General features: G+C 43.8%; 1 protein-coding gene across 1 annotated transcript; it reads left to right on the plus strand.

The window, feature by feature from the left end:
- The first annotated feature begins 4680 nt into the window (after nt 1–4680).
- DDX21 (DExD-box helicase 21) lies at nt 4681–27087 on the plus strand. The gene is made up of 15 exons (XM_002718570.6): nt 4681–5438; nt 7194–7631; nt 9553–9628; nt 11217–11395; nt 12649–12766; nt 13961–14146; nt 15116–15261; nt 15901–16050; nt 17133–17294; nt 18532–18651; nt 19829–19902; nt 22240–22399; nt 22820–22954; nt 24074–24118; nt 24664–27087. Exons 1-15 carry the CDS (start codon nt 5352–5354, stop codon nt 24928–24930), a joined length of 2343 nt encoding a protein of 780 aa, XP_002718616.3. The 5' UTR covers nt 4681–5351; the 3' UTR covers nt 24931–27087.
- Nucleotides 27088–27630: the final 543 nt, after the last annotated feature.

Consider the following 27630-nt stretch of genomic DNA (forward strand, 5'->3'; position numbering starts at 1 on the left):
ACAAACTGGTGCTATGGTTAGTTAGGTACAGTGGTTTAAACTCTAACTATAGTTCACTGAGAGGCTGCACAAGCAGTGTACTCATTAATTTACTGAATGTCAACTGTGTGTCCATCACTATGCTAGTTATTGGGGAATACAGTTGTGCTATAACTAACCTCAAGAAAATTAGACTCTAACACTTAAGCAATTATGATAGAGATTAACAAAGGCTAAAATAAAGGTAGATATGGGATACTAAGAACCTTGTTAGGTGTACCTAATAAGTTTTATGAGTCAGGAGGCTTTTTAGAAGAAATGATACCCAACAGAGAAGTAAAGTAGAAATATCAGTTGATCTAGCCATGTTTATGGTAGGAAGAGGGCTTATAGGAAGAGAGAACAACAGGTACAGGAACTTAGAGGCAAAGAAGAACCTCGCAAATAGTTCAGTATGGCTTACATGTGATAGGCAGAGGGGAAGAATAAGACAGGGATTTAGTGTTTAACAGGGACCAGATCTTAAAGGTCATATTGCATCTTTAAGAAATTTAAAACTTTTCTTGAAGATTGGGGAACCATTAAAGGGTTGGATTTAATTTTGGCTGTACTGAAGAGGATGGACTGGAGCAGGGCTAGACTGGAGGCCTAGAAACTGCATTAAGAGGCTATAAAAAAAAAAGAGGCTATAAGAGTAGTCCACGGTAAAGATACTGGTTATCTGAACTAATTATAGGTAATAGGATTAGGCCAGGCCTGAGCCAGGAGACTTGAACTCACTCCAGGTCTCCCATGTGGATAGCAGGGGCCCAACAACTCAAATTATCATCTTCTGCCTCCCAAAATGCACATCAAGGGTGGAGCTGGGACTTGAACCTGGGTAATCTGATACTGGATGTGGGTGTCCTGCAGCATCTTAACTTTTTTTTTTTTTTTTTTTTAAGATTTATTTATTTGAAAGGCAGAGTGACAGAGAGATTCCATCCACTGGTTCACTTCCTAAATGGCCACAACAGCCAGAGCCAGAAGCCTGAACCTCCATCTGGGTATTCCATGTGAATGCCAGAGGCCCGAGTACTTGGCCCATTCGCTGCTGCTTTCCCAGGTGCATTAGCAGGGAGCTGGATCAGAAATGGAGCAGCTAGGATTTAGCCTGCTGTGCCACAACACTAGCTCTTCCATATACAAACTTTTTAAAATAGAATTGTCCCACTGATTTTAAGAGAATATAGTATATATTCCAGATATGAGGAAACAGGCTTGGCAGAATTGACATTCAAACAGAACTTTGGGGCCAGTGCTATGGTGCAGTGAGTTAAACCCCTGGCCTGCAGCCCCAGCATCCTGTATGGGGGTTGGTTTGAGTCCCTGCTGCTACACTTCCAACCCAGCCCCCTGCTCTTGTGCCTGGGAAAGCAGTGGAGGATGGCTCAAGTTCTTGGGCCCCTGCACCCGTGTGGGAGACCCAGAAGAAGCTCCTGGCTCCTGGCTTCAGATTGACACAGCTCTGGCTGTTGCAGCCATTTGGGAAGGTGTTTTGTTTTGTTTTGTTTTGTTTTGTTTTGTTTTGTTTTGTTTTGTTTTGTTTGACAGAGTGGACAGTGAGAGAGAGAGACAGAGAGAAAGGTCTTTCTTTACCATTGGTTCACCCTCCAATGGCCGCTGCAGCCGGTGCACCACACTGATCTGAAGCCAGGAGCCCAGTGCTTCTCCTGGTCTCCCAGGTGGGTGCAGGACCCAAGCACCTGGGCCATCCTCCACTGCACTCCTGGGCCACAGCAGAGAGCTGGCCTGGAAGAGGGGCAACCGGGACTAGAACCCCGGGGTGCCGGCGCCGCAGGCAGAGGATTAGCCTGCTGAGCCACGGCGCCGGCCATTTGGGAAGTTTATCAGTGATGGAAGACTTTTCTCTAACATTGTCTTTCAAAAAAAAAAAAAATTCACATTTCCTAGCAAATATATGAGTTCTTCCATTTGCTACTGAATTTTATACTGATGACTGGACTCAGTGTAATAATTTGACCACCTTTGATCCCAGAGGGGCCATTTGTGTGCTTTTTGGAATTTTCGGTTTGTGCCTTTTATGCAGGCTTATGTTTAAAAGGAAGGTATGTATTTTATAAGCCTTAACGGCAATTTACCATTCAGTGGTGTTCTGGGACATCCTCTTTAACATCTGTTGGTAATAAGCCCCTGTTCTGTAAGCAGTGGTGTCATGTATAGCAGTTATCACACAATTTTGTGGTTTGTCAAGCAGATTGCAGTTTTTTTTTAAGGGAATTAAAAAAAAAAAAAAGATTTATTTATTTGAAAGGAAGAGTTACAGAGAGGCATAGACAGAGAGAGACGTCTTCCAAACGCTGGTTCACACCCCAGTTGGCCGCAACAGCCGGAGTTGGGCCAGTCAGAAGCCAGGAGCCACAAGCTGCTTCTGTGTCTCCCACATGGGTGCTGGGGCCAAAGGACCTGGGCCATCTATTACTTTCTCAGGCCATATAAGAGAGCAGCTGGGACTTGAAGCGGCGCCCATATGGAATGCTGGCACTATAAGCAGCAGCTTTACCCACTATACCACAGTGCCAGCCCCTTCAGGTTTTCTTTCTTCTTTTTAAGAATTATTTATTTGAAAGAGTCACAGAGAGAGGTAGAGGCAGAAAGAGGTCTTCCATTCCACTGGTTCAGTCTGCAAATGAGGGCCATGGCCAGAGCTGAGCTGATCTGAAGCCAGGAGCCTCTTCCAGGTCTCCCATGTGGGTGCAGGGGCCCAAGGAGCTGGGCCATCTTCTACTTTCCCAGGCCACAGCAGAGAGCTGGATCCGAAGTGGAGCAGCCGGGACATGAATCGGCGCCCATATGGGCTGCGGGTGCTGCAGGCTGAGGCTTTAACCCGCTGGGCCATAGCGCAGGCCCCACTGCAGGTTTTCTTGAGGCAAGGACTAGGCCTTCACTTATGAACTCCAGTGTTCTTGGTAAAATACTGGAATTCTATATTTTGAGCATTTTGGTGGTCAATTGGTTGACTGCATCCATGCTTATTCTCCTCTTGCACCCAACACCAGGATGACTGAAACACTTTGCTGCCTGGGCGTATGGATAAAGTTTACTTCAAGTGGTTTTCCTCCACCATTGCCGTGTTAATGTTTGAATAAACACTGAGTTAGAGATTACTTACTGTGCGTCAAACAAATGTCTGAAATTTTAAGGACAGAAAGATGGATAAATCAAATTTCCTGGCTTAAGTTTATCACAATATAAGTTGTTGTACATTTACCTAAATTGTCAAAGAAAAAACTGGGGCCAGTGCTGTGGCATAGCGGGTAAAGCTGCCACCTGCAGTGCCAGCATCCCGTATGGCTGCCAGTTCAAGTCCCGGCTGCTCTTTCAATGCAGCTCTCTGCTACTGCCTGGGAAAGCAGAAGACGGTCCGTCTTGGCGCCTGCACCTACGTGAGAGACCCGGAAGAAGCTCCTGGCTCCTGGCTTCGGACTGGCCCAGCTCGGCTGTTGTGGCCATTTGGGGGAGTGAACCAGCAGATGGAAGACCTCTCTTTCTCTCTCTGCCTCTCTAACTGCCTTTCAAATAAATAAATCTTTTTAAAAATTACAAAATTCAGACTATGAAACATCCAATAGTTCATTTGAAGCAAAAATTTTCCTTAAAAGTGATGAAAAATGTGCAGGAAAAAGTAATCTCATGAAATACAGAAATAAAACTTCCAGCGTTTATTTGAAAGATTTACAGAGAAGGGGAGACAGAGATCCTCCATCAGCTGGTTTACTCCCCAAATGGCCACAACAGCCAACGCCGGGAGCCAGGAGCTTCTTGTGGGTCTCCCATGTGGGTGGCAGGGACCCAAGGACTTGGGCCATTCTCTTTTGCTTTCCTAGGCCATTATCAGGGAGCTAGATCAGAAGTGGAGCAGGTGGGACTCCAACAGGCACGCATATGAGATGCCAGCCTCAGGGGCAATGGGCTTTTCCCACCATGCCACGATGCTGGCCTGACCTATGAGTTTGATGTACTCAATGTGCCAGGCCCTGCCAAACCATTCACTGTCTAATTTTCTCAGTTTATTTTGTTAACGGTTTTGGTACCCCGTTTCATACATGGAAACTCAAAATAGTGGCCAAGGCAGGTCTTCATAGATAGGATTCCAACCCATTTTGTAAAATAAATTGTTTCCCAGTGCATTGGACCACTGGTTCTGTAGGAAAAGCTTAACAACAGTGTCATTGATCATTTAATTGGCCACTTTCCCCTCAACTTCCTGAAGTACTATGGTGTCCAAACCACTCACGATGAAGAGCCCCTGTCAACTTCCATCAGAGATGTACATGGCTTGGGTGCCAAGGTCGGTTTAGGTACCTCTTTGTGCCTTCAAAACAACTGAGGCCTCTCTCTCCCACCAAGCTTCTGGCAGATGAGACTTGTGGGCTGTCTGCATGCCGCTTTTCACACCGACTTGGGGGAATGCTCTAGATGTTTGTTGCCGGCACACATGCATGAAAGACCCGACTGAACTCTGGCTCTTACCCAGGCTCGTGAGTTTGGCGTCAATTATAAAAGTTTCCACAAAATGATTAAGGACGCAAATCCCGCACGTTTGTAGTAAAAATACCTTGCAAGCTTGAGCAACCTGATAGAAGGCACTGAAGAGGGGACTGGCGCTGTGGCTCAGTGGGTTAATGCCCTGGCCTGAAGCACTGGCATCCCATATGGGTGCCGGTTCTAGTCCCGGTTGCTCCTCTTCCGATCCAGCTCTCTGCTATGGCCTGGGAAAGAGGTGGAGGATCATCTAGGTCCTTGGGCCCCTGCACCTGCGTGGGAGACCTGGAAGAAGCCCCTGGATCCTGGCTTCGGATCGGCACAGCTCCGGCCGTTGCAGACATCTGGGGAGTGAACCAGCGGATGGAAGACCTCCCTCTCCCTCTCTCTCTCTCTCTCTCTCTCTCTCTCTCTCTCTGCCTCTTCTCTCTGTGTAACTCTGACTTTCAAATACATAAATAAAAAAAAGTAGGCAATGAAGAAGCGCCATTCAAAAGCAGTCAGTCACAAGTCATCCTTTATCAGGTGTGGCTGGCGAGAATCCGGCCAGTGTTTCAGAATACAATGCTAACCTTAGTGGTTCTCCAGTTCTATCCTTTTGTAGGTGCCGTCTGGGCAAGCGCCGAAAGCGGTCGCTTCGCTAAGCCCTGCCACTTTCAGGCCAGGAACTACCCCACCACCCGCCTCCTTCCTTGCGCTTCCTGCTTCCGCCGGAAATGCTTTGCCGCAGGAAGTGACGCGAGTTGGGGGGGCCAAAGGGGAAGTACTATCTTTTCCTCTCCACGCGGTTGAGGGCACCGGACGGCCTGCGCGGCGGGTGCTGAGTGATGCCGGGCAAACTCCGTAGCGACGCCAGTTTGGAATCAGCCACGACCATGGGAAAAGTGGAGAAGACGCGAAAGCAAAATGAGAAGGTGATACCGAGGGGCCCGGGTGCTGGCGAGGGGCGGGAGTGCGAGCGCGTGGCGCGAGTCGAGATCCGGCAGAGCCGCGGAACGCGCGTTGGTCCCCGCCAGCGGCGCCCAGGAGGGGTGCTCCCCCCGGGTTGGGAGGCGCGTGGCCCGCGGGCCGGAGCTGGCTGTGCCGCGCGCCGGCCCCTTGCTCCAGTCTTTGACGCATCCGTGCGTCCCGGGGGCGCTGGCCGTGAGGCCGCCGCAGAGCTGGACGGGACCGGCGTTCCACGTGGCCCCGGGAACTGGGATCACAGGTTCCGGCTTGTCCTCTCACTGGACTCCGAAGTCCAGGTGGGGACCGTAGCAGTGGACCAGACTAGAGAGGTCTTGTGGCCATCTGCGCACGTGCGTGGTGTCTGCAGTGGGTGTTTTTTTTTTAAAGCCTTAGCTGGGGAAGTACAGTTTGCTTTCAGGTAAGCAGCCCTTAGAAGATGAGGTAATTAAAGCCTTCTAAATTTATTGGCCACATCTCCCATGGAAAAACAAACACAGGGACTAGTGCTAATTGAATATCGCTTTTTCTGTCCTTGTTTTTGTTCTACATAGGGCAGCAGTGTGCATTAATTTTAAATTCCCCGGGTCGTCGTCGTCAGCTTCTTTGCTGTTACTGGAGGTCCTGGTTTAAGTTTCTGCATCAGTCAGTGTGTTCCTCTGTGGGATAGTCAGAGCAGGAGCAACCGTCTGGACTTACAGATAGGAAATTACCTCTTAATTTTTGAAACTAAGGGATGAAAAACCGAAGTCCAGGGGGTCATGTGGTGGACGGGTTACCCCTCGTGCTTGCTTTGAGTCCACAGGTCGGATCGGAAGTTTTAGGGAGACACATTGGTTAGCGCAGTAGTCTCCATCCTGCTGGAATTGGCCGAGGTGCTGCTAGAGAGTTTGTAGGGTGGCTGCACCTGTCCAGTTGTTAAAAGTTTTCAGTAATGTGAAAAGATGGAGAGAATCAGAAATTTCAGGAAGAGCTGTAGTCACCTAATTTGGTTTTTGAGATTTTATCCTTTCCATGTACTTGTAACTTGTGCATTTATTTTGTTTTACATAAGGGGATGATGGGTTGTGAGTTTATGTGATTATGTTTGAAGCAGTGTCTTTATGTAAGTTCATTTGCCATTGTGAGAGATACACAAGGTGCAAATGGTGTGAGTTCCTGTTTTGTCTGTACAAAAATTTTAACAGGAAGAAATAAAATCTATTTAACACCCTCCATCTGTGTACATATATAGCATTATTGCTTTCAGAATTGGAACTGTACTTGATCACTTTTTTATAGTATTTAGTTTAGAGCCTGTTGGAGCATCCCTTGAGCCACTATGAGTCATTCCCTTAATCATATCTGGTTTTACAATTGTCAAAGTTCGACCAATATGAACAGTTACTAAGAGACACCCTTGATCTCAAGCTAATGAAACTTGATAAACAAGGGGCTTCAAAAGTTTATGGAAAATACAGGTAACAAAATAACTACAGGATTTCCAAATTTTTTGCACCAAAATAAACTTTTTCATGAACTTTTTATCTCCATCTTAGCTAAGACACAGTACTAAAAAAGCATACTGTTTGATTTGTATCTGTCACAGATAAAGTACAACTGTTGAAATGCCCCTGAATTGTGTTATTTATCATTGAAAGCGATCCTGAAATAATCCATATTTGATGGACTGTGCAAACGTTTATCTGCTTTGTTCAATGTTTGCGTTTTCATTATCTTTTTAGAAAGATAAAAAACAGAAGCCAAAATCTAATAAAATCGAAGAATCAGCAGAAGAAAAGGAAGAAATGGTTTCCCCTAAAGCTAAAAAAGCTAAGAAGAAAGAGCCATCTGAGGTTGGCATGAATCCTCCTAAGTCCAAAAAGGAGAAAAAGCAAGAGGAACCATCTCAAGATGAAGTTGTTTCTCCTAAAGCCAAAAGTAAGAAAAAGGAGAACGTTGAAAAGAAAACTGCTTCTTCTAAAACCAAAAAAGTAATAAAAAGTGAAGAGCCGTCAGAAGAAATAGGCGCTCCTAAGCCCAAGAAGATGAAGAAAGAAAAGGAAGTGAATGGAGAAATTGGAGAGAAGAGTCCCAAGATGAAGAATGGCCTCCCGCACTCCGAACCTGACTCGAATGCCGATGGAGCTGCCAGTGAGGAAAGCAGCAGTGAGGCAGAGAAGGTGAAGTTACGCTTTAGTAGGCAGGATTGTTAGGCAGACTGGTTAGTAGTAGAGGAATCCGGTATGTCAGCACCTTGTGGTGGGGTGGTCCCTTGAGATGCAAAGAGGGACTTCATTTTAGAGGTTATAGTGTCCGAATGCCTTCTTTACAACGCGACTCAGGTAGAGATCGACTTGGTCTGCTTACTTGCAAGTCAGCTCTACAGGGGAGATACAGTGGTATGTTGTGTAAATGGGCCCTAACTTCCCTCCCGGGAAGAGGTTTTGCCAAATCGTTAAATGGATCCACTGGAAAGGGTTGTTCAGAAACTCAGGTAAGAAATCGGAACTTTAATAAATGTTCTGTTTGCTGTCATGCTCAACACTTAGAGTTCTTTTCCTGATTATAAAAAAAAGTGATCTAGAGAATTTAGAAAATGTCAAAATTTAACCAAAAACAGAACGCCCCAGAATTTCAGCATTTATTTGTTAAAGCAATACTAGCCACTTTCCAAGTACAGAGGTATATAACTTTCAGATCAGAATCAGGGAGGTCTTCCATCCACTGGTTTATGCCCCAGATGGCTACACAACCAGGGTTGGGCCAGGCCAGAGCCAGGAGCTTCTTCCAGGTCTCTCGCATGGTGAGAGTGGGTGGTAGGGGCCCATGCGCTTCCATCTTCAGCTGCTTTCCCAGGCAGGGAAGAGGATTAGAAATGGAGCAGCTGGGACACAAACCAGCACCCATGTGGGATCCTCGTGTCCCATACTGCAGCTTTACCTGCTATGCCACAAACTCTGGTCCATTATACTTCATTTTATATCCTTTTGCATTTTAATATTAGCATTTCTTTTTTTTTTTTTTTCATTTTTAAAAAATTTATTTGAAAAGCAGAGAGAGAAAGGGAAAGACATAGCTTCCATCCACTGGTCCATCTGGTGGTTCACTCCCCAAATGGCTGCAAAAGCCATAACTGGGCCAATCTGAAGCCGGTAGCTTCTACCTGGTCTCATATGTTGGTGCAGGGACCCAAGCACTTGGGCCATCTTCCACTGCTTCTCCAGGTCATTAGCACGGAGCTGCTGGGACCTTATGGGATGCCAGTGCTGCAGAAGGCAGGTTAACCTGCTATGCCACAGCGCCAGCAACTGATTTTTAAATTAAATATTAAATGTGTTCTTTGGTTGCATACTGCAGCATGAATGTTTAGAAATTCATTTCATTCCTCTGTTGTTGAGCAGTCAGGATTTTTGCAATCCAGTAATGCGATAGTGACTTCACACGTGTCTGGATGTGTATGAGGGAGGTTGCTCTATAGAAGCGCTGATGACATTCACCAGGAACTGTTGGCTTGGAATGAGTATAGAGTAGTTCTTGGTTGAAATAGTCTGCCCTCACTGGTCACCCAGAGCATGTGTGCAGTATGTATTTGCTGCAGGTTTTTATTTTGTTGAATTTTAGATACTATGGTGCATTTCCTTTTCATATCTAAATTTACTTATCAAGGATTTTTTTTAAAGCTTTCTTAAATTATTAGTTATTTGAAAGGTAGACACAGCTAGTTCCCTCCCCAAATGCCCTTAACGGTTGTAGGCAGCAGCCTAGAGCTCGGTCTGTCTCTCACATGGGTGGACAGGAGGCACGTACTAGAGCAATCACCTACTGCTTCTCGGGGTCTGCATCAGCAGGAACCTGGAGCAGGAGGTGGACATGGGCCCGAACCAAGGTGCTGCGGCATGGGGTATGGGGTATGGGCATCCCAGGTGACTTAACTGCTGCTGCCAAATGTCTAATTGCCTCCGGAGGGTTTTGGTAATTTTTGGTTGATTTTTAAACTGATGGGTTTAGATGAGTTACAGACAATGTTTCTTTTCTGAAGTCTTCTCTGTATTACCTTGTATGGCTTATATTAATTTTCTGTTGTGGTCCTTTGCTTGCTAGGAAATCCCTGTGGAGCAAAAGGAAGGTGCTTTCTCTAATTTTCCTATATCTGAAGAGACTATTAAGCTTCTCAAAGGTAATGTTCTTGAAAGTATTTTGTAATGTTGGAACATATTTGGAAATATGCTTCTGTTTTGTTTTGTTTTGGTTTGTTTTTTTTTTTTGGTTCTGATTTTACTTGAGAGGCAACCATATAGGACCCCACCCACTGTTTCACAGCCAAGTGCACAGTGGCCCCACAGTTGGGGCTCAACCTGGGAGCCTGGAACTCAGTCCAGGTCTCCATAGCTGGTAGAAAACCCAGTTACCCGAGTCATCACTGCTGCCCCCCAAAGCTAGATCCCCAGGAGCCGCAGCTGGAAATTGAACCCAGGTACTCCAGTGTGGGATGTGAGCATCTTAACAGCAGGCTAAATGCCTGCCCCAAGGACATACCCTTACTGTAAGATCATATATGTAGCCATATAATGAACTGCACCCAAACAAGGTAAGGTTTTTTGGTGTGAAAAAAATTAATTTGTCACTCATGGGTTTCAAAATATTTTGTTTGAGGCCGGCACTGCAGCTCACTAGGCTAATCCTCCACCTGCGGCGCTGGCACACCGGGTTCTAGTCCTGGTTGGGGCACCTGTTCTGTCCCGGTTGCCCCTCTTCCAGGCCAGCTCTCCGCTGTGGCCAGGGAGTGCAGTGGAGGATGGCCCAAGAGCTTGGGCCCTGCACCCCATGGGAGACCAGGATAAGTACCTGGCTCCTGGCTTCGGATCAGCGCGGTGCACTGGCCGCAGCGGCCATTAGAGGGTGAACCAACAGCAAAAGGAAGACCTTTCTCTCTGTCTCTCTCACTGTCCATTCTGCCTGTCAAAAAAAAAAAATTTGTTTGAGAAGTAACTTTTTTATTTCCGTTTTTCCTCTTTGAAGTGCTCTCATATATTCAGGTAGCACTATGGCTGTGATAGCCTATGCTGCCACTTAAATGAGTGATTACAGTTTATTCTGTATTCAGAAATGTTACAGCTGATAGTGCTGGTGACATTAAGCAGTGAGTTGATGCCATGTTAATATTTTTGTTTTTGAGCCGGCGCCGTGGCTCAATAGGCTAATCCTCCACCTTGCGGCGCCGGCACACCGGGTTCTAGTCCCGGTTGGGGTGCCGGATTCTGTCCCGGTTGCCCCTCTTCCAGGCCAGCTCTCTGCTATGGCCAGGGAGTGCAGTGGAGGATGGCCCAGGTGCTTGGGCCCTGCACCCCATGGGAGACCAGGAAAAAGCACCTGGCTCCTGGCTCCTGCCAGGATCAGCGCGGTGCGCCGGCTGCAGCGGCGGCCATTGGAGGGTGAACCAGCGGCAAAGGAAGACCTTTCTCTCTCTGTCTCTCTCTCACTGTCCACTCTGCCTGTCAAAAAAAAAAAAAAAAAAAAAATTTTGTTTTTGTGATATAATCTCATAGTAATAAATAATTACTGTATTTTGATGCTTTAAAGTTTGATGATATTTTCAGTTGAGCAAATTCTTTATTACCAGAGTATATTTGTGCTTGACTTTGCAGATGATGACCAAAATTTAGAATTCTTAATTCTGTAGGAACAGAAAACATGAGCGTGCTTCTGTCCTTCTTTGTATATTTTAAGAATTGTGACATCAGATAACAAGGTTGATTTGTTCACAGCCCGGGGGGTGACCTTCCTGTTCCCTGTACAAGCAAAGACGTTTCACCATGTCTACAGTGGGAGAGACTTGATTGCACAGGCACGGACAGGAACTGGGAAGACATTCTCCTTTGCTATCCCTTTGATTGAGAAACTTCAGGGAGAACTGCAAGACAGGAAAAGGGGCCGTCCACCTCAGGTAATTATCTCAAAACACAGGCCTCAGAGGCTCCAGGCAGCGTAGGGAAAAACATCCTGGGAATTATTTTTGTGCCCTATTTTTTGAAATTGAGTTTCCGTTAAAGTTACTCATTGTATTTGCAGTGGCTCTTTATGGGAAGGTAAATGAGATCATTTTTGAAAGACAAGCCCTGTGTATTTAAATGTTAGAATCTGGCCATGCTTGTGGTCACCTGTGTGCCTCATAGCCCCTTAGAACCATTCCATGTCCCTGGGATTTAAAATGTTCAGTGACCATTTTTGCCTGGAGAAAATTAATTTTAATTGAGAGACAGGAATAGGAGGAAGGGCACCTGAGTAAAGATTAGGCCAAGCCTCCTTATCAGGATAGTGCTGTTGGGCTCATTTTTCAGAGAAGCTGCCATCTGACGACCTTTAACTTTAATCACTGATGATGTTCACGTTGTTACCTCAGCTGTGGGTTCTTGCACTTGCCTTTCTGTCTTAACGTCACTAGCTCCCTGCCCTCTAGTGTCCATTCCTCCTCCTCAATTAATTTGTTTATCACTGTGTAAAACAGTGCCTGGCACATAGAGGGTAGTAAATATCACCTGGGTGAGTGCCTGAGTTGGTTGGTTTATGCCGTTCTACTTGAGGATCTGTAGTGGTTTTGTGCTGTGTGTCCCACATCAGGCTCAAGACCACTCCAGAGTTTGAGCTCTAGGATTTAATGTAGTGCAGAGATGAGGATTACAGCTTTTAGAGTCAGACTGCCTGAGTTTACATCCAGGCTCTGCCTCTTCTTGGGTTTTTTGGTTTTGGTTGTTAATTACCTTCTAATACCCACCTCCAAAGGTTGTGAGAATTAAATCAGAATAATGCATATAAGGGTTTATGTGAGCCTCAGACACAGTAAAAGCACAGATAGTAGCTAACTGTCATCATCAGTATTGCTCCTTGATCAGATTGTTCTTTTACTAGAATGCTGTACTTGAAGGATTAGCAGCTCTGTGAAACTTGCCCCAGTTCAAGCAGGCTGCTTAGTGCATTTGGGCCCCTGGGATTGGTGTGGTCGCAAGTTTTTCTCCTGAGTGTAATTATCAAGAACTATAGGATCCTTCTATGCAAGCTATTGCAATATGCAAAGTAGATGCTTTGAAAATATCAAAAAGGGTAGGATGCATTGAGCTTTCTGGTAATTAGGAAAACCAGTAATTAGGAAACCAGTACTGCATAATGCTTTGAATTCAGATATCAATTTTTCCTTTACAGGTATTGGTTCTTGCACCTACAAGGGAGCTGGCAAATCAAGTAAGCAAAGACTTCAGTGATATCACAAAAAAACTGGCAGTAGCTTGTTTTTACGGTGGAACTCCGTATGGAAATCAAAGTAAGTAAATTCAAAAACAGGGGGAGGGAAATGCCTTAGATGCAGAGTAGATTCCCTTTTGACCTTTTGGCATTTTTTTCTTTAGCTGGTCTAGTTACAGATGATGCTTTGCTTTTGCCATTGTTTAAAGGTGGTCAAGAAACTGAGTCCTGTGGACTGTATATCTGTATATGATTCTTAAGACTTCTGTGTTTTCTGTCAGTATTTACTTAAAGATGGCAGAAGCAATTTATTGAATTCAAAAGGCAGAATCTAGTAGACCCCTGGGAGCTAGAAAGTCAGAAGTCAAGGTTACTATTTTTTATTTATTTTGATTTCTCAAGACCTTGGATCTCTGCCTATTTCTGTATCCTTGCTTTTTTCTTGATGCGGTTAAGGTTGCTTTTCTTGGGGGTGCTAGGGCTTATTGTTGCACCCTCTGCTCCATGATTTCATTGTTTTTCTGTTGAAGACCTTGACTGAACCCCTTGACGGCAATAGCAGCTCAGGAAATACACTAGTGTACCATCTCTTCTTGGTTAAAACTGAACAGCTCCTTTTACGAATCTCTGTATAGTCTTGCAAGTTTGCACTTCTGTCTGTCTCACCTCATAGAAAGTTCCTGTTTTTTTAAGATTCTTTTTTTTTTGACAGGCAGAGTGGACAGTGAGAGAGAGAGACAGAGAGAAAGGTCTTCCTTTTGCCGTTGGTTCACCCTTCAATGGCCGCCGCAGCCGGTGCGCCGCACTGATCCGATGGCCGGAGCCAGGCACTTATCCTGGTCTCCCATGGGGTGCAGGGCCCAAGCACTTGGGCCATCCTCCACTGCACTTCCTGGCCATAGCAGAGAGCTGGCCTGGAAGAGGGGCAACCGGGACAGAATCCGACGCCCCGACCGGGACTAGAACCCGGTGTGCCAGCGCTGCAAGGCGGAGGATTAGCCTAGTGAGCCGCGGCGCTGGCACTAAGATTCTTAATTCTCATTGTGTCTTGATAATTTCTGCAGCCAAGGAAGTCATTTCTTTCCAGTTGCTTATGTGGACATGTGTTATGACACTTAATACACTAGACTGTGACTTCTTACATGATTTCTCTACTAGATGGAATGCTTTGATGGTCTTCATCTTCATTACTTAGCATGTTATATTTAATTGTGTAGACTGATAAAAGGACTTCTAAAAATCCAGTAAATTTTATCATTGATGTTCTTTATAGTTGAACGCATGCGGAATGGGATTGATATCCTGGTTGGGACACCAGGTCGAATCAAAGACCATCTAGAGAATGGCAAGCTCGATCTCTCCAAACTTAAGCATGTTGTTCTTGATGAAGTTGACCAGATGTTGGATATGGGCTTTGCTGATCAAGTGGAAGACATTTTAAAAGTGGCATATAAGAAAGGTAAACCCCAAATTCAAGAAACCAATATAAAAGAGACCAAAGGAAGATGATGAAATAGTCATCTAAGAGATTAAAAAAAAAGGCAAAGCCTTGGGAAATTGAAAGAGGACTTACTTTATCACATAACTATAGTAGGGAAACATGGGAAAGTAAGAGAAGAAAAATAATATGTCCTGCCAGTTTGTCCTTTGCTTTATGATATATCCCTGACTTGGTGCATGTTATTGTGTAGGTTTTTGCTAGTTATAATCTTACTGTAAATATAAAAATTCCACATAGATTTGCTTCATGAAGTAATTGGCCATGATTTAATTCTATTTTCTGTTTATTGTCACTTTCATAATTCTTGTAGTCATGTTTATGCAGATAGCTTTCCTCACACCTCATCAATATCTGAAGTTGGTTATTTTGGCTGGATTTCCATAAGTGGAATTAAGTTGTAAATAGCTCTTGCAACTCAGTGTACATCGTCAAATTATTCTTCAGAAGGGTTGTACCAGCTTACCCTGCCATTTGAAATGTGAGACTATGATGCAACTTTGTGTGCAAACAAAAAATAGTAGTTGACCACAAAGAACAAATAAGGTACAGTTTCAAACATCAGGCAGTATAGAGATGAGTTCAGACACAGTTCTGGTGTGTCTGAGAGGGTGTTTGTCTGGTGATCTGTATTAACTGGTTGCTGGGCTTCTTGAATTGCTGTTGTCCACTTGGTTGTTCTCACTGTATTGGACGGATTTCCTTGGTGTTTCATTAAGGCCAGGGTTCAGAAAACAAAGTAAGTTAAAGTACTTTCACCATTGCATAAATGATTGAAGCATTATTTCTGTGTCCATTGGAAAACGTGTTACCTGTGTCTTCAGTATGAGGCTTGCTAATGATTGTTGGGAACCCTGGAAGAACTGAGTGAAGTGGAATTCTGTGTAGGTTTGTTTTGATTATTCATACTGATTTTTTTTCCCCCCAAAGATTCTGAAGACAACCCCCAAACATTGCTTTTTTCTGCAACATGCCCTCATTGGGTATTTAATGTTGCTAAGAAATACATGAAAGCTACATATGAACAGGTGGACCTGATTGGTAAAAAGACTCAGAAAACAGCAATAACTGTGGAGGTAAATGATTCATTTAGTTGCCGGAATTAGTGTGAAATTGTATATCATTTGTTTCATGTCTGAGGGTAATTAGGACTGGCAAATATAAATGCTTTCCATGTAAAGGGCCCAGTGAAGACATTCTACTCAAGTTGTGTGTGTTTTCTAAATTTTGTCTGATAGAACATAAATCTGTTTGAATTATGTAAACAGATTAAACCTAGAATTTGTGGACATTACAGGGCAGCAAAGACATGTAATACTTTGTCTTGAAGCTGTCTTCCTCCTAGGGTCCGGTACCTAGATGAATTCATTTTACCCAAGGAACAGACCTGGACAGTAGCTGACTGCGGGTTGCACTTTTCAGTGGATGAGAGGGCAAAGCATTCAGAAACTTTGCTCTTGTCAGTTACTTGGTTTCCTCTAAGACTCTTAAGGAATGGCATTTCTTTTCCTGATTAATGAAGCCAGTGGCTCTTTGGAGAAAGGGGGGAAGTATGAGGAGACAGGACCATGTAACGCTTTCCTTTGATAGTTTATTATTGTCTTTTCTAAGCAGTGGTGGCAGCAGGCTGCTCACTACCAGCACCATTCATGTTGAGCAGGTAATTACAGATTCTGGCAGTGCTCTGTATAGATGTGTTTTTCTTCTTCTCAAAGCATCTGGCTATCAAGTGCCACTGGTCTCAGAGGGCAGCAGTTATTGGAGATGTGATCCGAGTGTATAGTGGTCATCAAGGGCGCACGATTGTCTTCTGTGAGACCAAGAAAGAAGCCCAGGAGCTGTCACAGAATTCCTCTATAAAACAGGTTGGTCCTTTATTGCCTGCCAAGCCAGAGGTGTCTTTTCTTTGGCTGTTGCTGCTCATGGTCTGTTTTTCATTGACCCAATTCCTTTGAACTCTAGTGGTCAGAATATACTTATTGGGGGTTGGTGTTTGGCACAGTGGTTAAATTGTTGCTTGGGACACCTGCATCCTCTATCAGAATGCCTGGGTTCCAGTCTCAGCTATTCCACCCCAATCCAGTTTCCTGCTAGTGAGGTGATGACTCAAAAACTTGAGTCCCTGCCATGCAAGTGGGAGGCCCAATTTGAGATATGGGCTCCTGGCTTTTATGCCTGGCTCAGTCCTGGCTGTGCAGGCATTTGAGTAGTGAACCAGTGAATGGAGGATTAAAAATTTCTCAGGGCCGGCACAGTGGCCTAGCAGGTAAAGCTGCCACCTGCAGTGCCAGCATCCCATAGGGTGCCAATTCTAGCCCCAACTGCTCCACTTCCAATCCAGCTCTCTGCTATGGCCTGGGAAAGCGGTAGAAGACGGCCCAAGTCCTGGGAGACCCGGAGGAGGCTCTTGGCTCCTGGCTTCATATTGGCACAGCTCCTGCCGTTGCGGCCAACTGGGAAGTGAACCAGCAGATGGAAGATCTTTCTCTCTCTCTCTCTCTCTCTCTCTCTCTCCCTCTCCCTCTCCCTCTCCCTCTCCCTCTCCCTCTCCCTCTCCCTCCCTCCCTCCCTCCCTCCCTCTATCTTTTCTATTCTCTGTAACTCTGACTTTCAAGTAAATAAATCTTTAAAAAAATTTTTTTTTCTCAAAAAAAAAATTTCTCTCTGTCTTCCTAATAACTTTTAAAAAATTGTTTTTTTTTAAAGGATATATATACATGCAAGAGCTTGTCTCATTTTACAGATGAGGAATGGGTGGCTCAAAATTAATTGACAAAGTAGCTTCCATCCCTTTTGATTAGTGCTCTGAATTGCTTTAAGACACATGTTTTCTCCCTGATACTGTTTTCAGGAAAGATAGCTCCAAATTATGAATATCTTTTATAGACCTAACTGAGGATGTGTTGTTGGATCTGAAATTCTTACGCATTTTATTTTTTTTTGGCAGGATGCCCAGTCATTACATGGAGACATTCCACAGAAGCAAAGGGAAATCACTCTGAAAGGTTTTAGAAATGGTGATTTTGGCGTTTTGGTGGCAACCAATGTTGCTGCACGTGGGTTAGACATCCCTGAGGTTGATTTGGTTGTACAAAGCTGTCCACCAAAGGTATGTGTTGTGTATTGTAACTAATAAATACGAAGTTGTATATTTGCATGCAGTCGGTAATAGCAATGTCTTGATTGCCAGGATGCCAAGGGTGATTTTAAAATGAACCTGTTGTAAGCCTTTCCCCTCAAATGCAGTCAGTGGCTAAAGGATGGAAAGCTGGCTTTTGGTCAGAGTGGAGGTGGTGCCATTTTGAGCTGGATCTTGAAGATGGGTAGGGGTAGAAAGGGGCCAGCATTGTGGAACAGTGGATTAAGCTATCACTTTGGACACCGACTTCCTATATTAGGGTGCCAGTTTGAATCTTTCTGCCTGCTCTGCTTCCGGTCTAGCCCCTTGTAGATGTTACTGGGAAGGCAGAAGATGGCCCAAGTACTTGGGCCCCTGCCACCCACATGGGAAACCCGAATGGAATTCCATGCTCCTGGCCTTCAGCCTGGCCAGACTAGCACTGGCCATTGTGGTCATCTTGGGAGCAAACCAGCAAATGAAAGATTTGTGTGTCTGTGTGTGTGTGTGTGTGTGTGTGCGCGCGTGCACGCGCATGCCTAACTGCAAATCACAATTAAAAGTTACTTACAGTGATGGAAAAAACACTTGATTACTCTGAATTCACTTTTGTTTTTTAACCTGTCTTAGAAAGGAAAACCAGTAGACATGGATGCAACAATGCAGTGAACCTATATATAGACTTGTGTTATCCAGGGTGGTGGCCATTAACCATACCTTCAACTGGTCAGCACTTGAAGTGTAGCTAGTCTGAGTTGATTGCTTGTATGCTATAAATATCAGACACTGGAGTTTTTAAAAATTTTAAACTTACTGTATACTCTGGATTTTGAAGATGTGAGGAAATAATTTTAAAAATATCTTGGTAGCTGGTTTTATATAGGTGGCTTATTAAAGTGATAAGACTTGATTGTATTTAGTTAAATAAAAATATAAAAGTAAATTTAGCTTGTTAGCTTTTTGGCATGGCTGCTAGAAAATTAGAATCATATGTATGGCTCTGTTAGACAAGCACTAGCCAGTGCTCTTTGTAAAGTTGCTTGTGGGATAGGGACCACTGTTGTAGAGGTTTCGCTAGTTGTGACAAGTCTTCAAATAGGAGGACCTTGTCCCTCTTCTCCAGGTCTTGAACTACACTAGCCTGGTCTTAGTCACCAACCTCTGCGTGGGCTGCTCAGGCGTTTGTCTTTTTCTGTGGTTCAGTGTCGTTCCTATTTCATTTCCGTAGGATGTGGAGTCCTACATTCATCGTTCTGGGCGGACGGGCAGAGCTGGAAGGACAGGCGTTTGCATCTGCTTTTATCAGCACAAGGAGGAATATCAGTTAGCACAAGTGGAACAAAAAGCGGTAAAACTATTAATTTTCATTTAGCAAATGTTGAGTTTTAGAGCCAGTCTTTTGTTTCTTCATTCAAGTTTTATTAACTTTAGATTGTATTTCTAGCATGTGGCTGTGACTGAATGCTTGTTGGGTACATGTTTTGAATATTGTTCTGTGAAATAAGGCCTATTTTGAAATATCTTTGCATTTGAAAGCAGTGGATTCATTTCCAGGTGATTGAAAGGCAATTGTAAGACCGATTAATATAAACTTAGTCTTTGCTTAAATGTTTCTAGTTTGTCTAATGAGTAGAGAAGTTGCTAAAAAACAAAAATATCAAGGTATATTAGAAGGACAAAGAGGAAGAGATTAGCTTTACTTACACAATTCTAGTGAATAGATAGTTTCCGCTCCAGGAGGTAGAGATTAGCCTACCCCCTTCACCTGGCGTGGACTGTACTTGAATAGAGTATGGTGAGGCATGAGAACCTGACAGGAGAGAAACCAGCAAACACTCTCTGGGCCATATGAATGGTGATCGTGGTGCACATCATCAGTGATAAGTATGCGCCCTAACAAGAGGTGGGGAGACAGTTGTTAACCTCTGATCATCCCTGAAACCTGTAATCCCAGTCCAAGCATGGCCTCAGTTTGTGGTAACATTCTACGAAGTACCTAACCAGACGTCCTTAAAATGGTTAAGGTTGGGACAGGTGTTTAGCCTAGCAGTTAATGCACCTGTGTCCTGCATCAGAGTGTCTAGATTTGATTCCTGGCTCCAGCTCCTGATTCTTGCCTTCTTGCTAATACAGATTCTTCACATAGGAGACCAGGATTGAGATTCTGGCTCCCATGGTCAGCCCCACCCTGGGCTTTGTAGGCATTTGGAATATGAACCCCTGAATGGGAACTCTCTTTGTCTCTGTCTCTCAAATACATGAAATTTAAAAATTTTAAAATGTCAAGGTCAAGAAACACAAGGAGAGACAGATGTGGAATAAAGTCTAGTTTTAGTTAATAGTAATTTAGCAGTGCTGTTTTCTTGTAATAGGTAACATAGTAACATGAAACAGTAGTGGAAATTTGATAGATGCTGTAAATGAACTATACTATATTGCAAATAAGACTTTAAGTGATATTTGGTACATCTGAGAAATTCGATGGAAACTTCATAATCATTGAAATATGGTTCATTTTTTTGTAGGGAATTAAATTTAAACGAATAGGTGTTCCTTCAGCCACAGAAATAATAAAAGCTTCCAGCAAAGATGCCATCAGGTATGTTCCCTGTCATTCCTGAGGTCTTCTGATGCATGTCTGATGTTGATCTCTACCCAATCCTGTTCACCAGAGGAGACCATTATTAATACTTGGATTTGTCTTGGAAATTTTAAGGAAAGGCATTTTGGATGCAGTGTAGGTATTTTGCATCTGGCAACTGGTTAGATTGGGTTGCAGGTTACATTCCAAACCTTCATTAATCCAGTCCCCAGCCTAGTAGGCTGAGTGATAGTCAGTAACTAGTAGGGTTGGGTTAACCACCAGTGTTTGTCAGTTTATATGTGCTTATTGGCATTAGGGGCAGGAGAATTATGTCAGATTGTCCTACAATTTGAAGGATGTTTAGCTGTTCAGGATCTCTGGCTGTTGCCTTTGTGCAGCATTCTCCCAGGGCTGAGAAGGGTTGGCACCATGAAAGCGTGAAACCATTTTCTGCTTGCTACTGGTGGTGGTATGCCTTGCTGAGGATCCACTGAACATTGAGCATCATTTTTAGAGTGCTTTCCATACTTGCTATTATAGATATGTAAAATGCCTGTTTCAAAAATCGGCAGGGAGGGGCAAACATTGTACACAGCAGGTTAAGCTGCTTCCTGTGACTGACTGGCTTCCATTATGGGCCCCTGCACCCACATGGGAGACCCAAGGGAGTCCTTGTCTTCTGACTTCAGCTTGGCCCAGTCCTAGCCATTGTGGCCATTCAGGGAGTGACCCAGAGGATGGAAGATTGTCCGCCTCTCCCTCTCTGTAACTGCCTTTCAAATAATTAAGTAAATCTTTAAAAAGTAAACAGGGAGAGTTCATGATAACATTTAATGCTAGGTATCAGCGTATCAATAGCTTAAGAAAGTTCAGCAAATGAGAAGATTTTAACTTTTTTCAGTTTTTGGATTTATTTTAGCCTTGCCTGCTTTGTGTCCTGCAGGCCAGGGTTCCTTGGGATGACATTTCAGGAAATTTTAGGGTTAGGTGATCAGGAAAGAAACAAGCTAAACAATGCTGGAAAGGTAAAGAGGCCACCTTTAAGGAGGTACCTTGTGTAGTTTTGTTTATGTATTTAAGAGGTAGAGTTACAGACAGTGAGAGGGAGAGACAGTGAAAGGTCTTCCATCTGCTGGTTTACTCCCCAAATAGCCACAACAGTCAGAGCTGAGCTACTCAAGAGCCAGGAGCTTCCTCCGGTGTCTTATGTGGGTGCAGGGGCCCAAGCATTTGGGCCATCTTCCAGTGTTTTCCCAGGCCATAGCAGAGAGTTGGATTGGAAGAAGAGCAGCCAGGACTAGAACCAGCACCCATATTGGATGCTGGTGCCACAGGCAGAGGATTAACCTACTGTGTCACAGCACCGACCCCCTCCCCCAAGAGTTATTTAAAGATTTGTTCATTGTATCTATTGGCACACATTTTATTATAATTGTTCACATTTTCTGTAATTATCAGTAACACTGGAAAATATTTTAATATAATTGCTTTCTTTATAATAAAACATTTGGAGAGTGGTTTGGTGGTAAGTTAGAATTGATCGTTTAAAGGGGTGGACTTATTGCAACAGAAAAGTAATAATTATAGTCATCTGTCAGTATCCATGGGAGATTGGTTCCAGGACCCCCGTGGTTACCTTTTTTTTGGGGGGGGGGGGGGACAGGCAGAATTAGAAAGAAAGGTCTTCCTTTTTCCGTTGGTTCATCCCCCAAGTGGCCACTACAGTCTGCGTGCTGCGCCGATCCAAAGCCAGGAGCCAGGTGCTTCCTCCTGGTCTCCTCTGCGGGTGCAGGGCCCAAGCACTTGGGCCATCCTCCACTGCCTTCCCGGGCCACAGCAGAGCTGGACTGGAAGAGGAGCAACCGGGACTAGAACCGGGGTGCTGGCACCATAGGTGGAGGATTAGCCTAGTGGGCCGCGGCGCTGGCCTAGATACCATAATTCTGTCATTTTCAAATCACTTAACAGAAAATGGTGGGATATTTGCATTTTACCCATGTACGTGCTCCTCTATACTTAGTATCATCAGTAGGTTGTTTGATGCCGAAAATGGTGCCTGCACATCACTTCATTCATGTGCTTTAAGCATATAGTATATCGTATGCTGCAGATTCAGATTTTGCTTTTTGAATTTTTGGGGTGGAGGATTTTTTATTTTCTATTTGTGGTTGGTTCAATCAAAGGTGTAGAATCTAATAACAGAGAAGGCCAACGGTGTATATACGTATAGGCATGAAAATGGTGTCAACGTGTATGTGTGTGGTTGTTTGAAAATACTGATTTACCTTGAGGTGCTGTTGGCTTGGAATGACGTCTGTTACTTTTCCTAACAAATGTGTTCGCACATTATAGGCTTTTGGATTCTGTGCCTCCCACTGCCATCAGCCACTTCAAGCAGTCTGCTGAGAAGCTCATCGAGGAGAAGGGAGCCGTGGAAGCCCTGGCAGCAGCGCTGGCCCATATCTCAGGGGCCACGTCAGTGGACCAGCGCTCCCTCATCAACTCAGACGCGGTAAACTTCCCTGTCAGACGCTGACACTGTCATCTGGGGTGCTTTCACTTCCTTGAGCCAGGGAGGAACTAACTGTGTTTTGAGGTTTCTAAGCTAATTCATAGAGAGAAAATATGTTAGTGCTTGCCAGTGGCTGGGTGGAGGGAAGACTAGCAGTGATTCCTAATGAGTATCAGGTTTCATTTGGGGTGATTGAAATGTTCTGGAAATTTACATAGTGGTCATGGTTGTAAACCTTGTGAATATACTAAAGGAAAAAGAAACCACGGTATTCCACACTTTAAAATGAGTTTTATAGTATGTGAATTACATCTTAGTTTTTTAGTCTATACATAGCCCTGAATTCATACAGTACATTTAACCAACATATTTAGAAACTTCAGAAATTACCCTTTTAATTTTATTCCTTTCTTCCATAAGGGTTTTGTGACTATGATTTTGCGCTGCTCAATTGAAATGCCAAACATCAGTTATGCCTGGAAAGAACTTAAAGAGCAACTGGGTGAGGATGTTGATTCCAAAATAAAGGGAATGGTGTTTCTCAAAGGAAAGCTGGTAAGATAGGCCTCTGTTATGGCATCACTTCAGTTCTGTGGCTTAATGTGGGCAGGGAAGCAGCAAGGTGGCTTCCACCTGTCCTGTAGGGGAGTCATTGCCAGCCTGACCCATTCTACGCACATCATCAGACTTGGAGATTGCACTGTCCCTAGCATCTCTACCTAGATAGATTATTAAGTAACTGACTCAGAATCTTGAGTTTCAGATTTTGCCTCTCACTTCTGGGAATCCACTGCACCCTTGTGAGGGAATGTGGAAGTGAAAAGGGCAGCTAATGTCTACGTATTATGAAAGTAACTTGTGGGGTCCCTGCAAGACTGGGTCCCTAGGGGTCAGTGGACTACATCTGGAGGATCACAGGCCCACTCAGAGTATCATGTTGTGACTGGGTTGTGTCTCCTTTAGGAGTGCCACATAAGCTATGGGAGAAAGCCCCTACCCTTCCACACTGAGGATAAGGTCCTTCATGGGCTGGCTCCTTCCTCTGCACCAGCTCATCTCCCCGTCACCACCACCAGTCCCCTCCATTCCAGCAGTGTCAAGTACACCATGCTGTCATCCACCTGCTTGCTGGCTGCTTATAGTGTTTATAGTGTTTTTCCCCTCCATGGTGTGTTATCACTTGGCTTAACCTTAAGTCTTCCTATAATGTTTTCCTTGGCTTTATCGGACTGAGTTAGGAACATCCTTCTCTGTACTTCAGTATTCGGGACATTGGTTTATTTAGTTAAATACTACTTTGCTGTCCTTGCTGGCTGAGTCTCAAGAACACTATGACCTACTCAATGGCAAAGACTGTTTACTGGTTATTCGTATGTCCCTATGAATGCCTCATATTATTCTCTGAAACTCTGGTAAATATGAGAATGAAGACTCCTGCAGATGGTGGTATTCATTACATGGTGACAGCTCTGTTATCATTGGCTAAATGAATGGAAGGAGGTGTTCCTTGTAAAATACTGAAATTAAAGAGCAGGCCAGAGGGTTGCCTGTGTCAGTTATGGAGAATCAAGTGACAACTTCCTTTGCCCAACCCTGGCCCTAAAACCTTGTCTTTTGAGGTATCACTTTAATATGCTTTATGTTTGATTCACTTCCATTTGCTTTGATTTCTAGGGTGTTTGCTTTGATGTTCCCACTGCAGCAGTTACTGAAATACAGGTATTATTTCTCTTGGGTTTTAAAGTTAATGTATCTAACTAGTAAAATGCCCAATACAGCATAGTAGAATGGGAAGCAACAGCTCCTGTCTCCTTGGTAAAAGGCAGTTCAGAGTTATATTTTGGCACTTTTTATCCTGGCCTTTACTCTGATGTTTTGTCTTTGAGCCTGTCTATTATCTGTTTTCAGAGTTCTCCCCTCTACTTCTTATATGTTTTCATCGACATTTTTCACTTCTCCATCTTTCTTCAGTACTGCTATGAGAAACCTGTTGGCACCTGTTTTATTGCCACAGACAGCTCTAGACACCTTGTAACAGTTGAATTGGATAAATGACCTAGTGACAAGGGCTGCTTTCCCCACCTCAGTGACACTGGCCTTTTCAACCAAGAAGGGTAATGCTGTGTTTGGTCAGCCCTTAGCACTTAAGTTGTCAGCCTGGTTTTTCTTTGGAAAAATTGCAGCAGAGCATTGCTTTTCTAATGCTTACAAAACCAAATCCAGTAAAAATCAAAGCAGATGAAAATATGTACTTCTCTCCACAGGAGAAATGGCACGATTCACGGCGCTGGCAGCTGTCCGTGGCCACCGAGCAGCCCGAGCTGGAAGGCCCCCGGGAAGGATATGGGGCCTTCAGAGGACAGCGAGACGGAAGCAGGGGCTTCAGGGGACAGCGAGGAGGAAGCAGGGGCTTCCGGGGACAGCGGGATGGAAGCAGGGGCTTCAGGGGACAGCGAGCAGGAGGTGGCAACAGAAACAAGTCCCAGAACAAAGGCCAGAAGCGCAGCTTCAGTAAAGCATTTGGTAATTAATTAGTGGAGGAACAGAACTGCTCACAGCGTGGGACTGCCGTTACTCCTTACACAAAGTCAGAGCACTCTGTGCTTCCTCTCGACCACTTGCCTGGTTCCCATCTCTTCCACAGGGACAAGCCTCATGTAAATTATTCATCCGCTCGTTATGGTTTGTGGTGTGCTGCGTCTGTCAGATTTTGAAAGACATATGAATTCATTACATTTTTATTTGGAATCATTCAGTCTGCCTGTATTTTGTAAGTTGAGATGTCTTGAATGTCTCTCACTCTAGTGTCCCTTCGTTCCCTAAAGTAAATGCCTAAGGGCTTGCAGCAGTCTCTGAAGGACCACTTAAGCCTGGAAAAGTCAAGGCTTTGTTCTGTAACTGGCATTCCCCAGCCACCTGCCAGATAATTACTGCTGTGGTCCTGTGGCAAGTGTCTTCTGAGAGTTGATACTGAGCAATGTTTTGAAATGAGATTTCAGACTTGGCTGAGTATATAACACAGTATGCTCTAAATTTGGAGGATATAATCCATTTTCTAGGGATGATCTGTGGTTGTATGCATTTTGATGTGTTTTAGCTTCTCATTACAAGGTGGTTCCTGCTTCAGTGAATTCTTAGCAGATACCATATAGCCAGTATCTTTAAACTGCAAATACACAAGATGGCTCCACAGCCTTCTTTGTATGTAAGGAGGCTGGATAAATGGTGTTTAAATAATTATGTACTGCTCTTCTTCCTATTGGAAGATTAACATTATTTTACAAGAAGAAATCAAGAAAAGAGAGGGCACAGGTTTGCATGGCTGAAGATTATGTCAAAAAACCCACTGCAAGTATTCTCCACATGCTAGGAGGAGACAGATTCCAAGCTGTGGAGAGCAAAGGGAAGAACAAGTAAAGTGTCCCGTTAGTGGTGGAAATTTGAGTGGATTGTTAATATTTCTAGGGGTTGACTTAGTGGGCATGCTGGGTTTAGGGGTAGAAAGATCCACTTTACTTTTCAGTGGCATAGTTGAGAAAACCACAGAGTAGTACCTATTTCTGTTAAACTGCATCTAGCTGCTTGGAGACTTCCTTTTGAGGCAAACTGATTATTTTAAGGTATTGATTTGGAGAAACTGAAGAACTTAATATAGCCCTAGAGAGATGACTGATGCCTGTTTCTCTAGGACGCATTCTGTACAGGGGACTAAGAATGCTATGTGTTGTCTTCTTGCCTTAGCTCTAGAAACTCACCCTGGCAGTCTTGGAACAAACTATTACAAGATTAAAACTTCATGCACTGCTTCATTTTCATTCAAATAGTTTTAGCAACTTGATATTCTAGGCCCCAGTTTCTCTCATTTAATCTTGTCTCTCACTGCCTCTGAGTTGGTCACCTTGCAGTCGGGCTCTGGTAGCCAACTCAACTCCATTGTCCTTGAGACAACAACCTTTTCTCTTTGAGCTTCAGCTCTTTCCTTGAATCCTGAGACCTTCCTGCCCTCTGTTCTTGGTGTTTATTCCCTGGCCCTCTTGTCAGTCTCATCACTTTTATTTGTGGCATCCCATGAAGCCACGGGGAATTAGGGTAAGGTGTCGATGGCCCACATGTGCCTTGTGGGTTAAAATTTATTAGATTCTGGTTTTGCCCAAATATGGGCATGATTTAATAATAACCAAAACATTTCATGATTTGGGTAGGAATAGGTGCTTACAGCAAACAGATCAAAAACTCTCCTAGAAAGAAAAACCTGGAACTTTGCTGTGGATTGTGGGTAGTCAGAAGAAAAATAGGCGTAAATCAAGACTATGAGGGACAAACATGAGGATTTTTTGCTTCATGCAACTTAATTTTAAGAACGACTATTTTGATAAATTAAGCTGACATTTTTTCTTTATCCCAGAATTCAAACCATATATTTATAAATGTATAATTCAGCTACTGTTTAGTTTAAATGGGCTTGTTGAGCTACCCTGGACAATGTTACCATTTTTACTGTTTTCTATAGTAAAAATATTTTAAATTTATGTATCAAACAATTCAGTTCACTTTTAAATTATAACCCATTTTTAGGTTGGAGCTATGTGCAGCGATTTCTCTACAGTTGTACATAAAATGTTTTTACTGTAATATGAACTAATGTTTAAAATACTGCTTTATGCTGTAATAAAGGTATTAGTATTTTATGTTTGTGGTGGTTTTCTAATATTGAAATTATTAAAACAGCTAGTAAAGAAATCTTAACATAGGAAAAACCAGTCACCTCATACAATATTAGTCAGCAATTTTCCATGTATTTGTTTATAAAATTGCAGTAATTGGTTCTGTTTGGAGAATTGCATTTTTGCCCTTCCACAAGTATGCATATTTCTGTAGATCCAGATATAATGTAGCATTTTCTTTTAAGGATTTATTTGGAAGGCAGAGTTACAGAGAGGCAGAGAACCAGAGGTGTTCACCCTACCAGATCTCTGCAGATGCAGGGGCCCAGGGACTTGGGCCACCTTCCACTGTTTTCTGAGGCCATAGCAGAGAGCTGGATCAGAAGTGGAGCAGCCACCACCCATATGGGATGCTGGTGCTGCAGGTGGCAGCCACAAGCCCCACATAGCAATTTTTGATGACCAGATATTGCGTCTTACATATACACCAATATACATTTACCCAACACTGTGTTAGTTATTTATAATTTTTCACTATTAAAAACCCTGAGTTAATATTCTTATATA

Source organism: Oryctolagus cuniculus, chromosome 15 (assembly GCF_051225735.1).
Source record: "Oryctolagus cuniculus isolate XC-2025 breed Fujian yellow rabbit chromosome 15, ASM5122573v1, whole genome shotgun sequence".
Lineage (NCBI taxonomy): Eukaryota > Metazoa > Chordata > Mammalia > Lagomorpha > Leporidae > Oryctolagus > Oryctolagus cuniculus.

Coding starts and splice junctions, on each gene's coding strand:
- DDX21 (XM_002718570.6), top strand. CDS start 5,352: ATGCCGGGCAAACTCCGTAGCGACGCCAGTTTGGAATCAGCCACGACC. Junction 14,147..15,115: donor AAAAGTGGCATATAAGAAAG/GTAAACCCCAAA, acceptor TTCCCCCCAAAG/ATTCTGAAGACAACCCCCAA. Junction 24,119..24,663: donor CAGCAGTTACTGAAATACAG/GTATTATTTCTC, acceptor TTCTCTCCACAG/GAGAAATGGCACGATTCACG.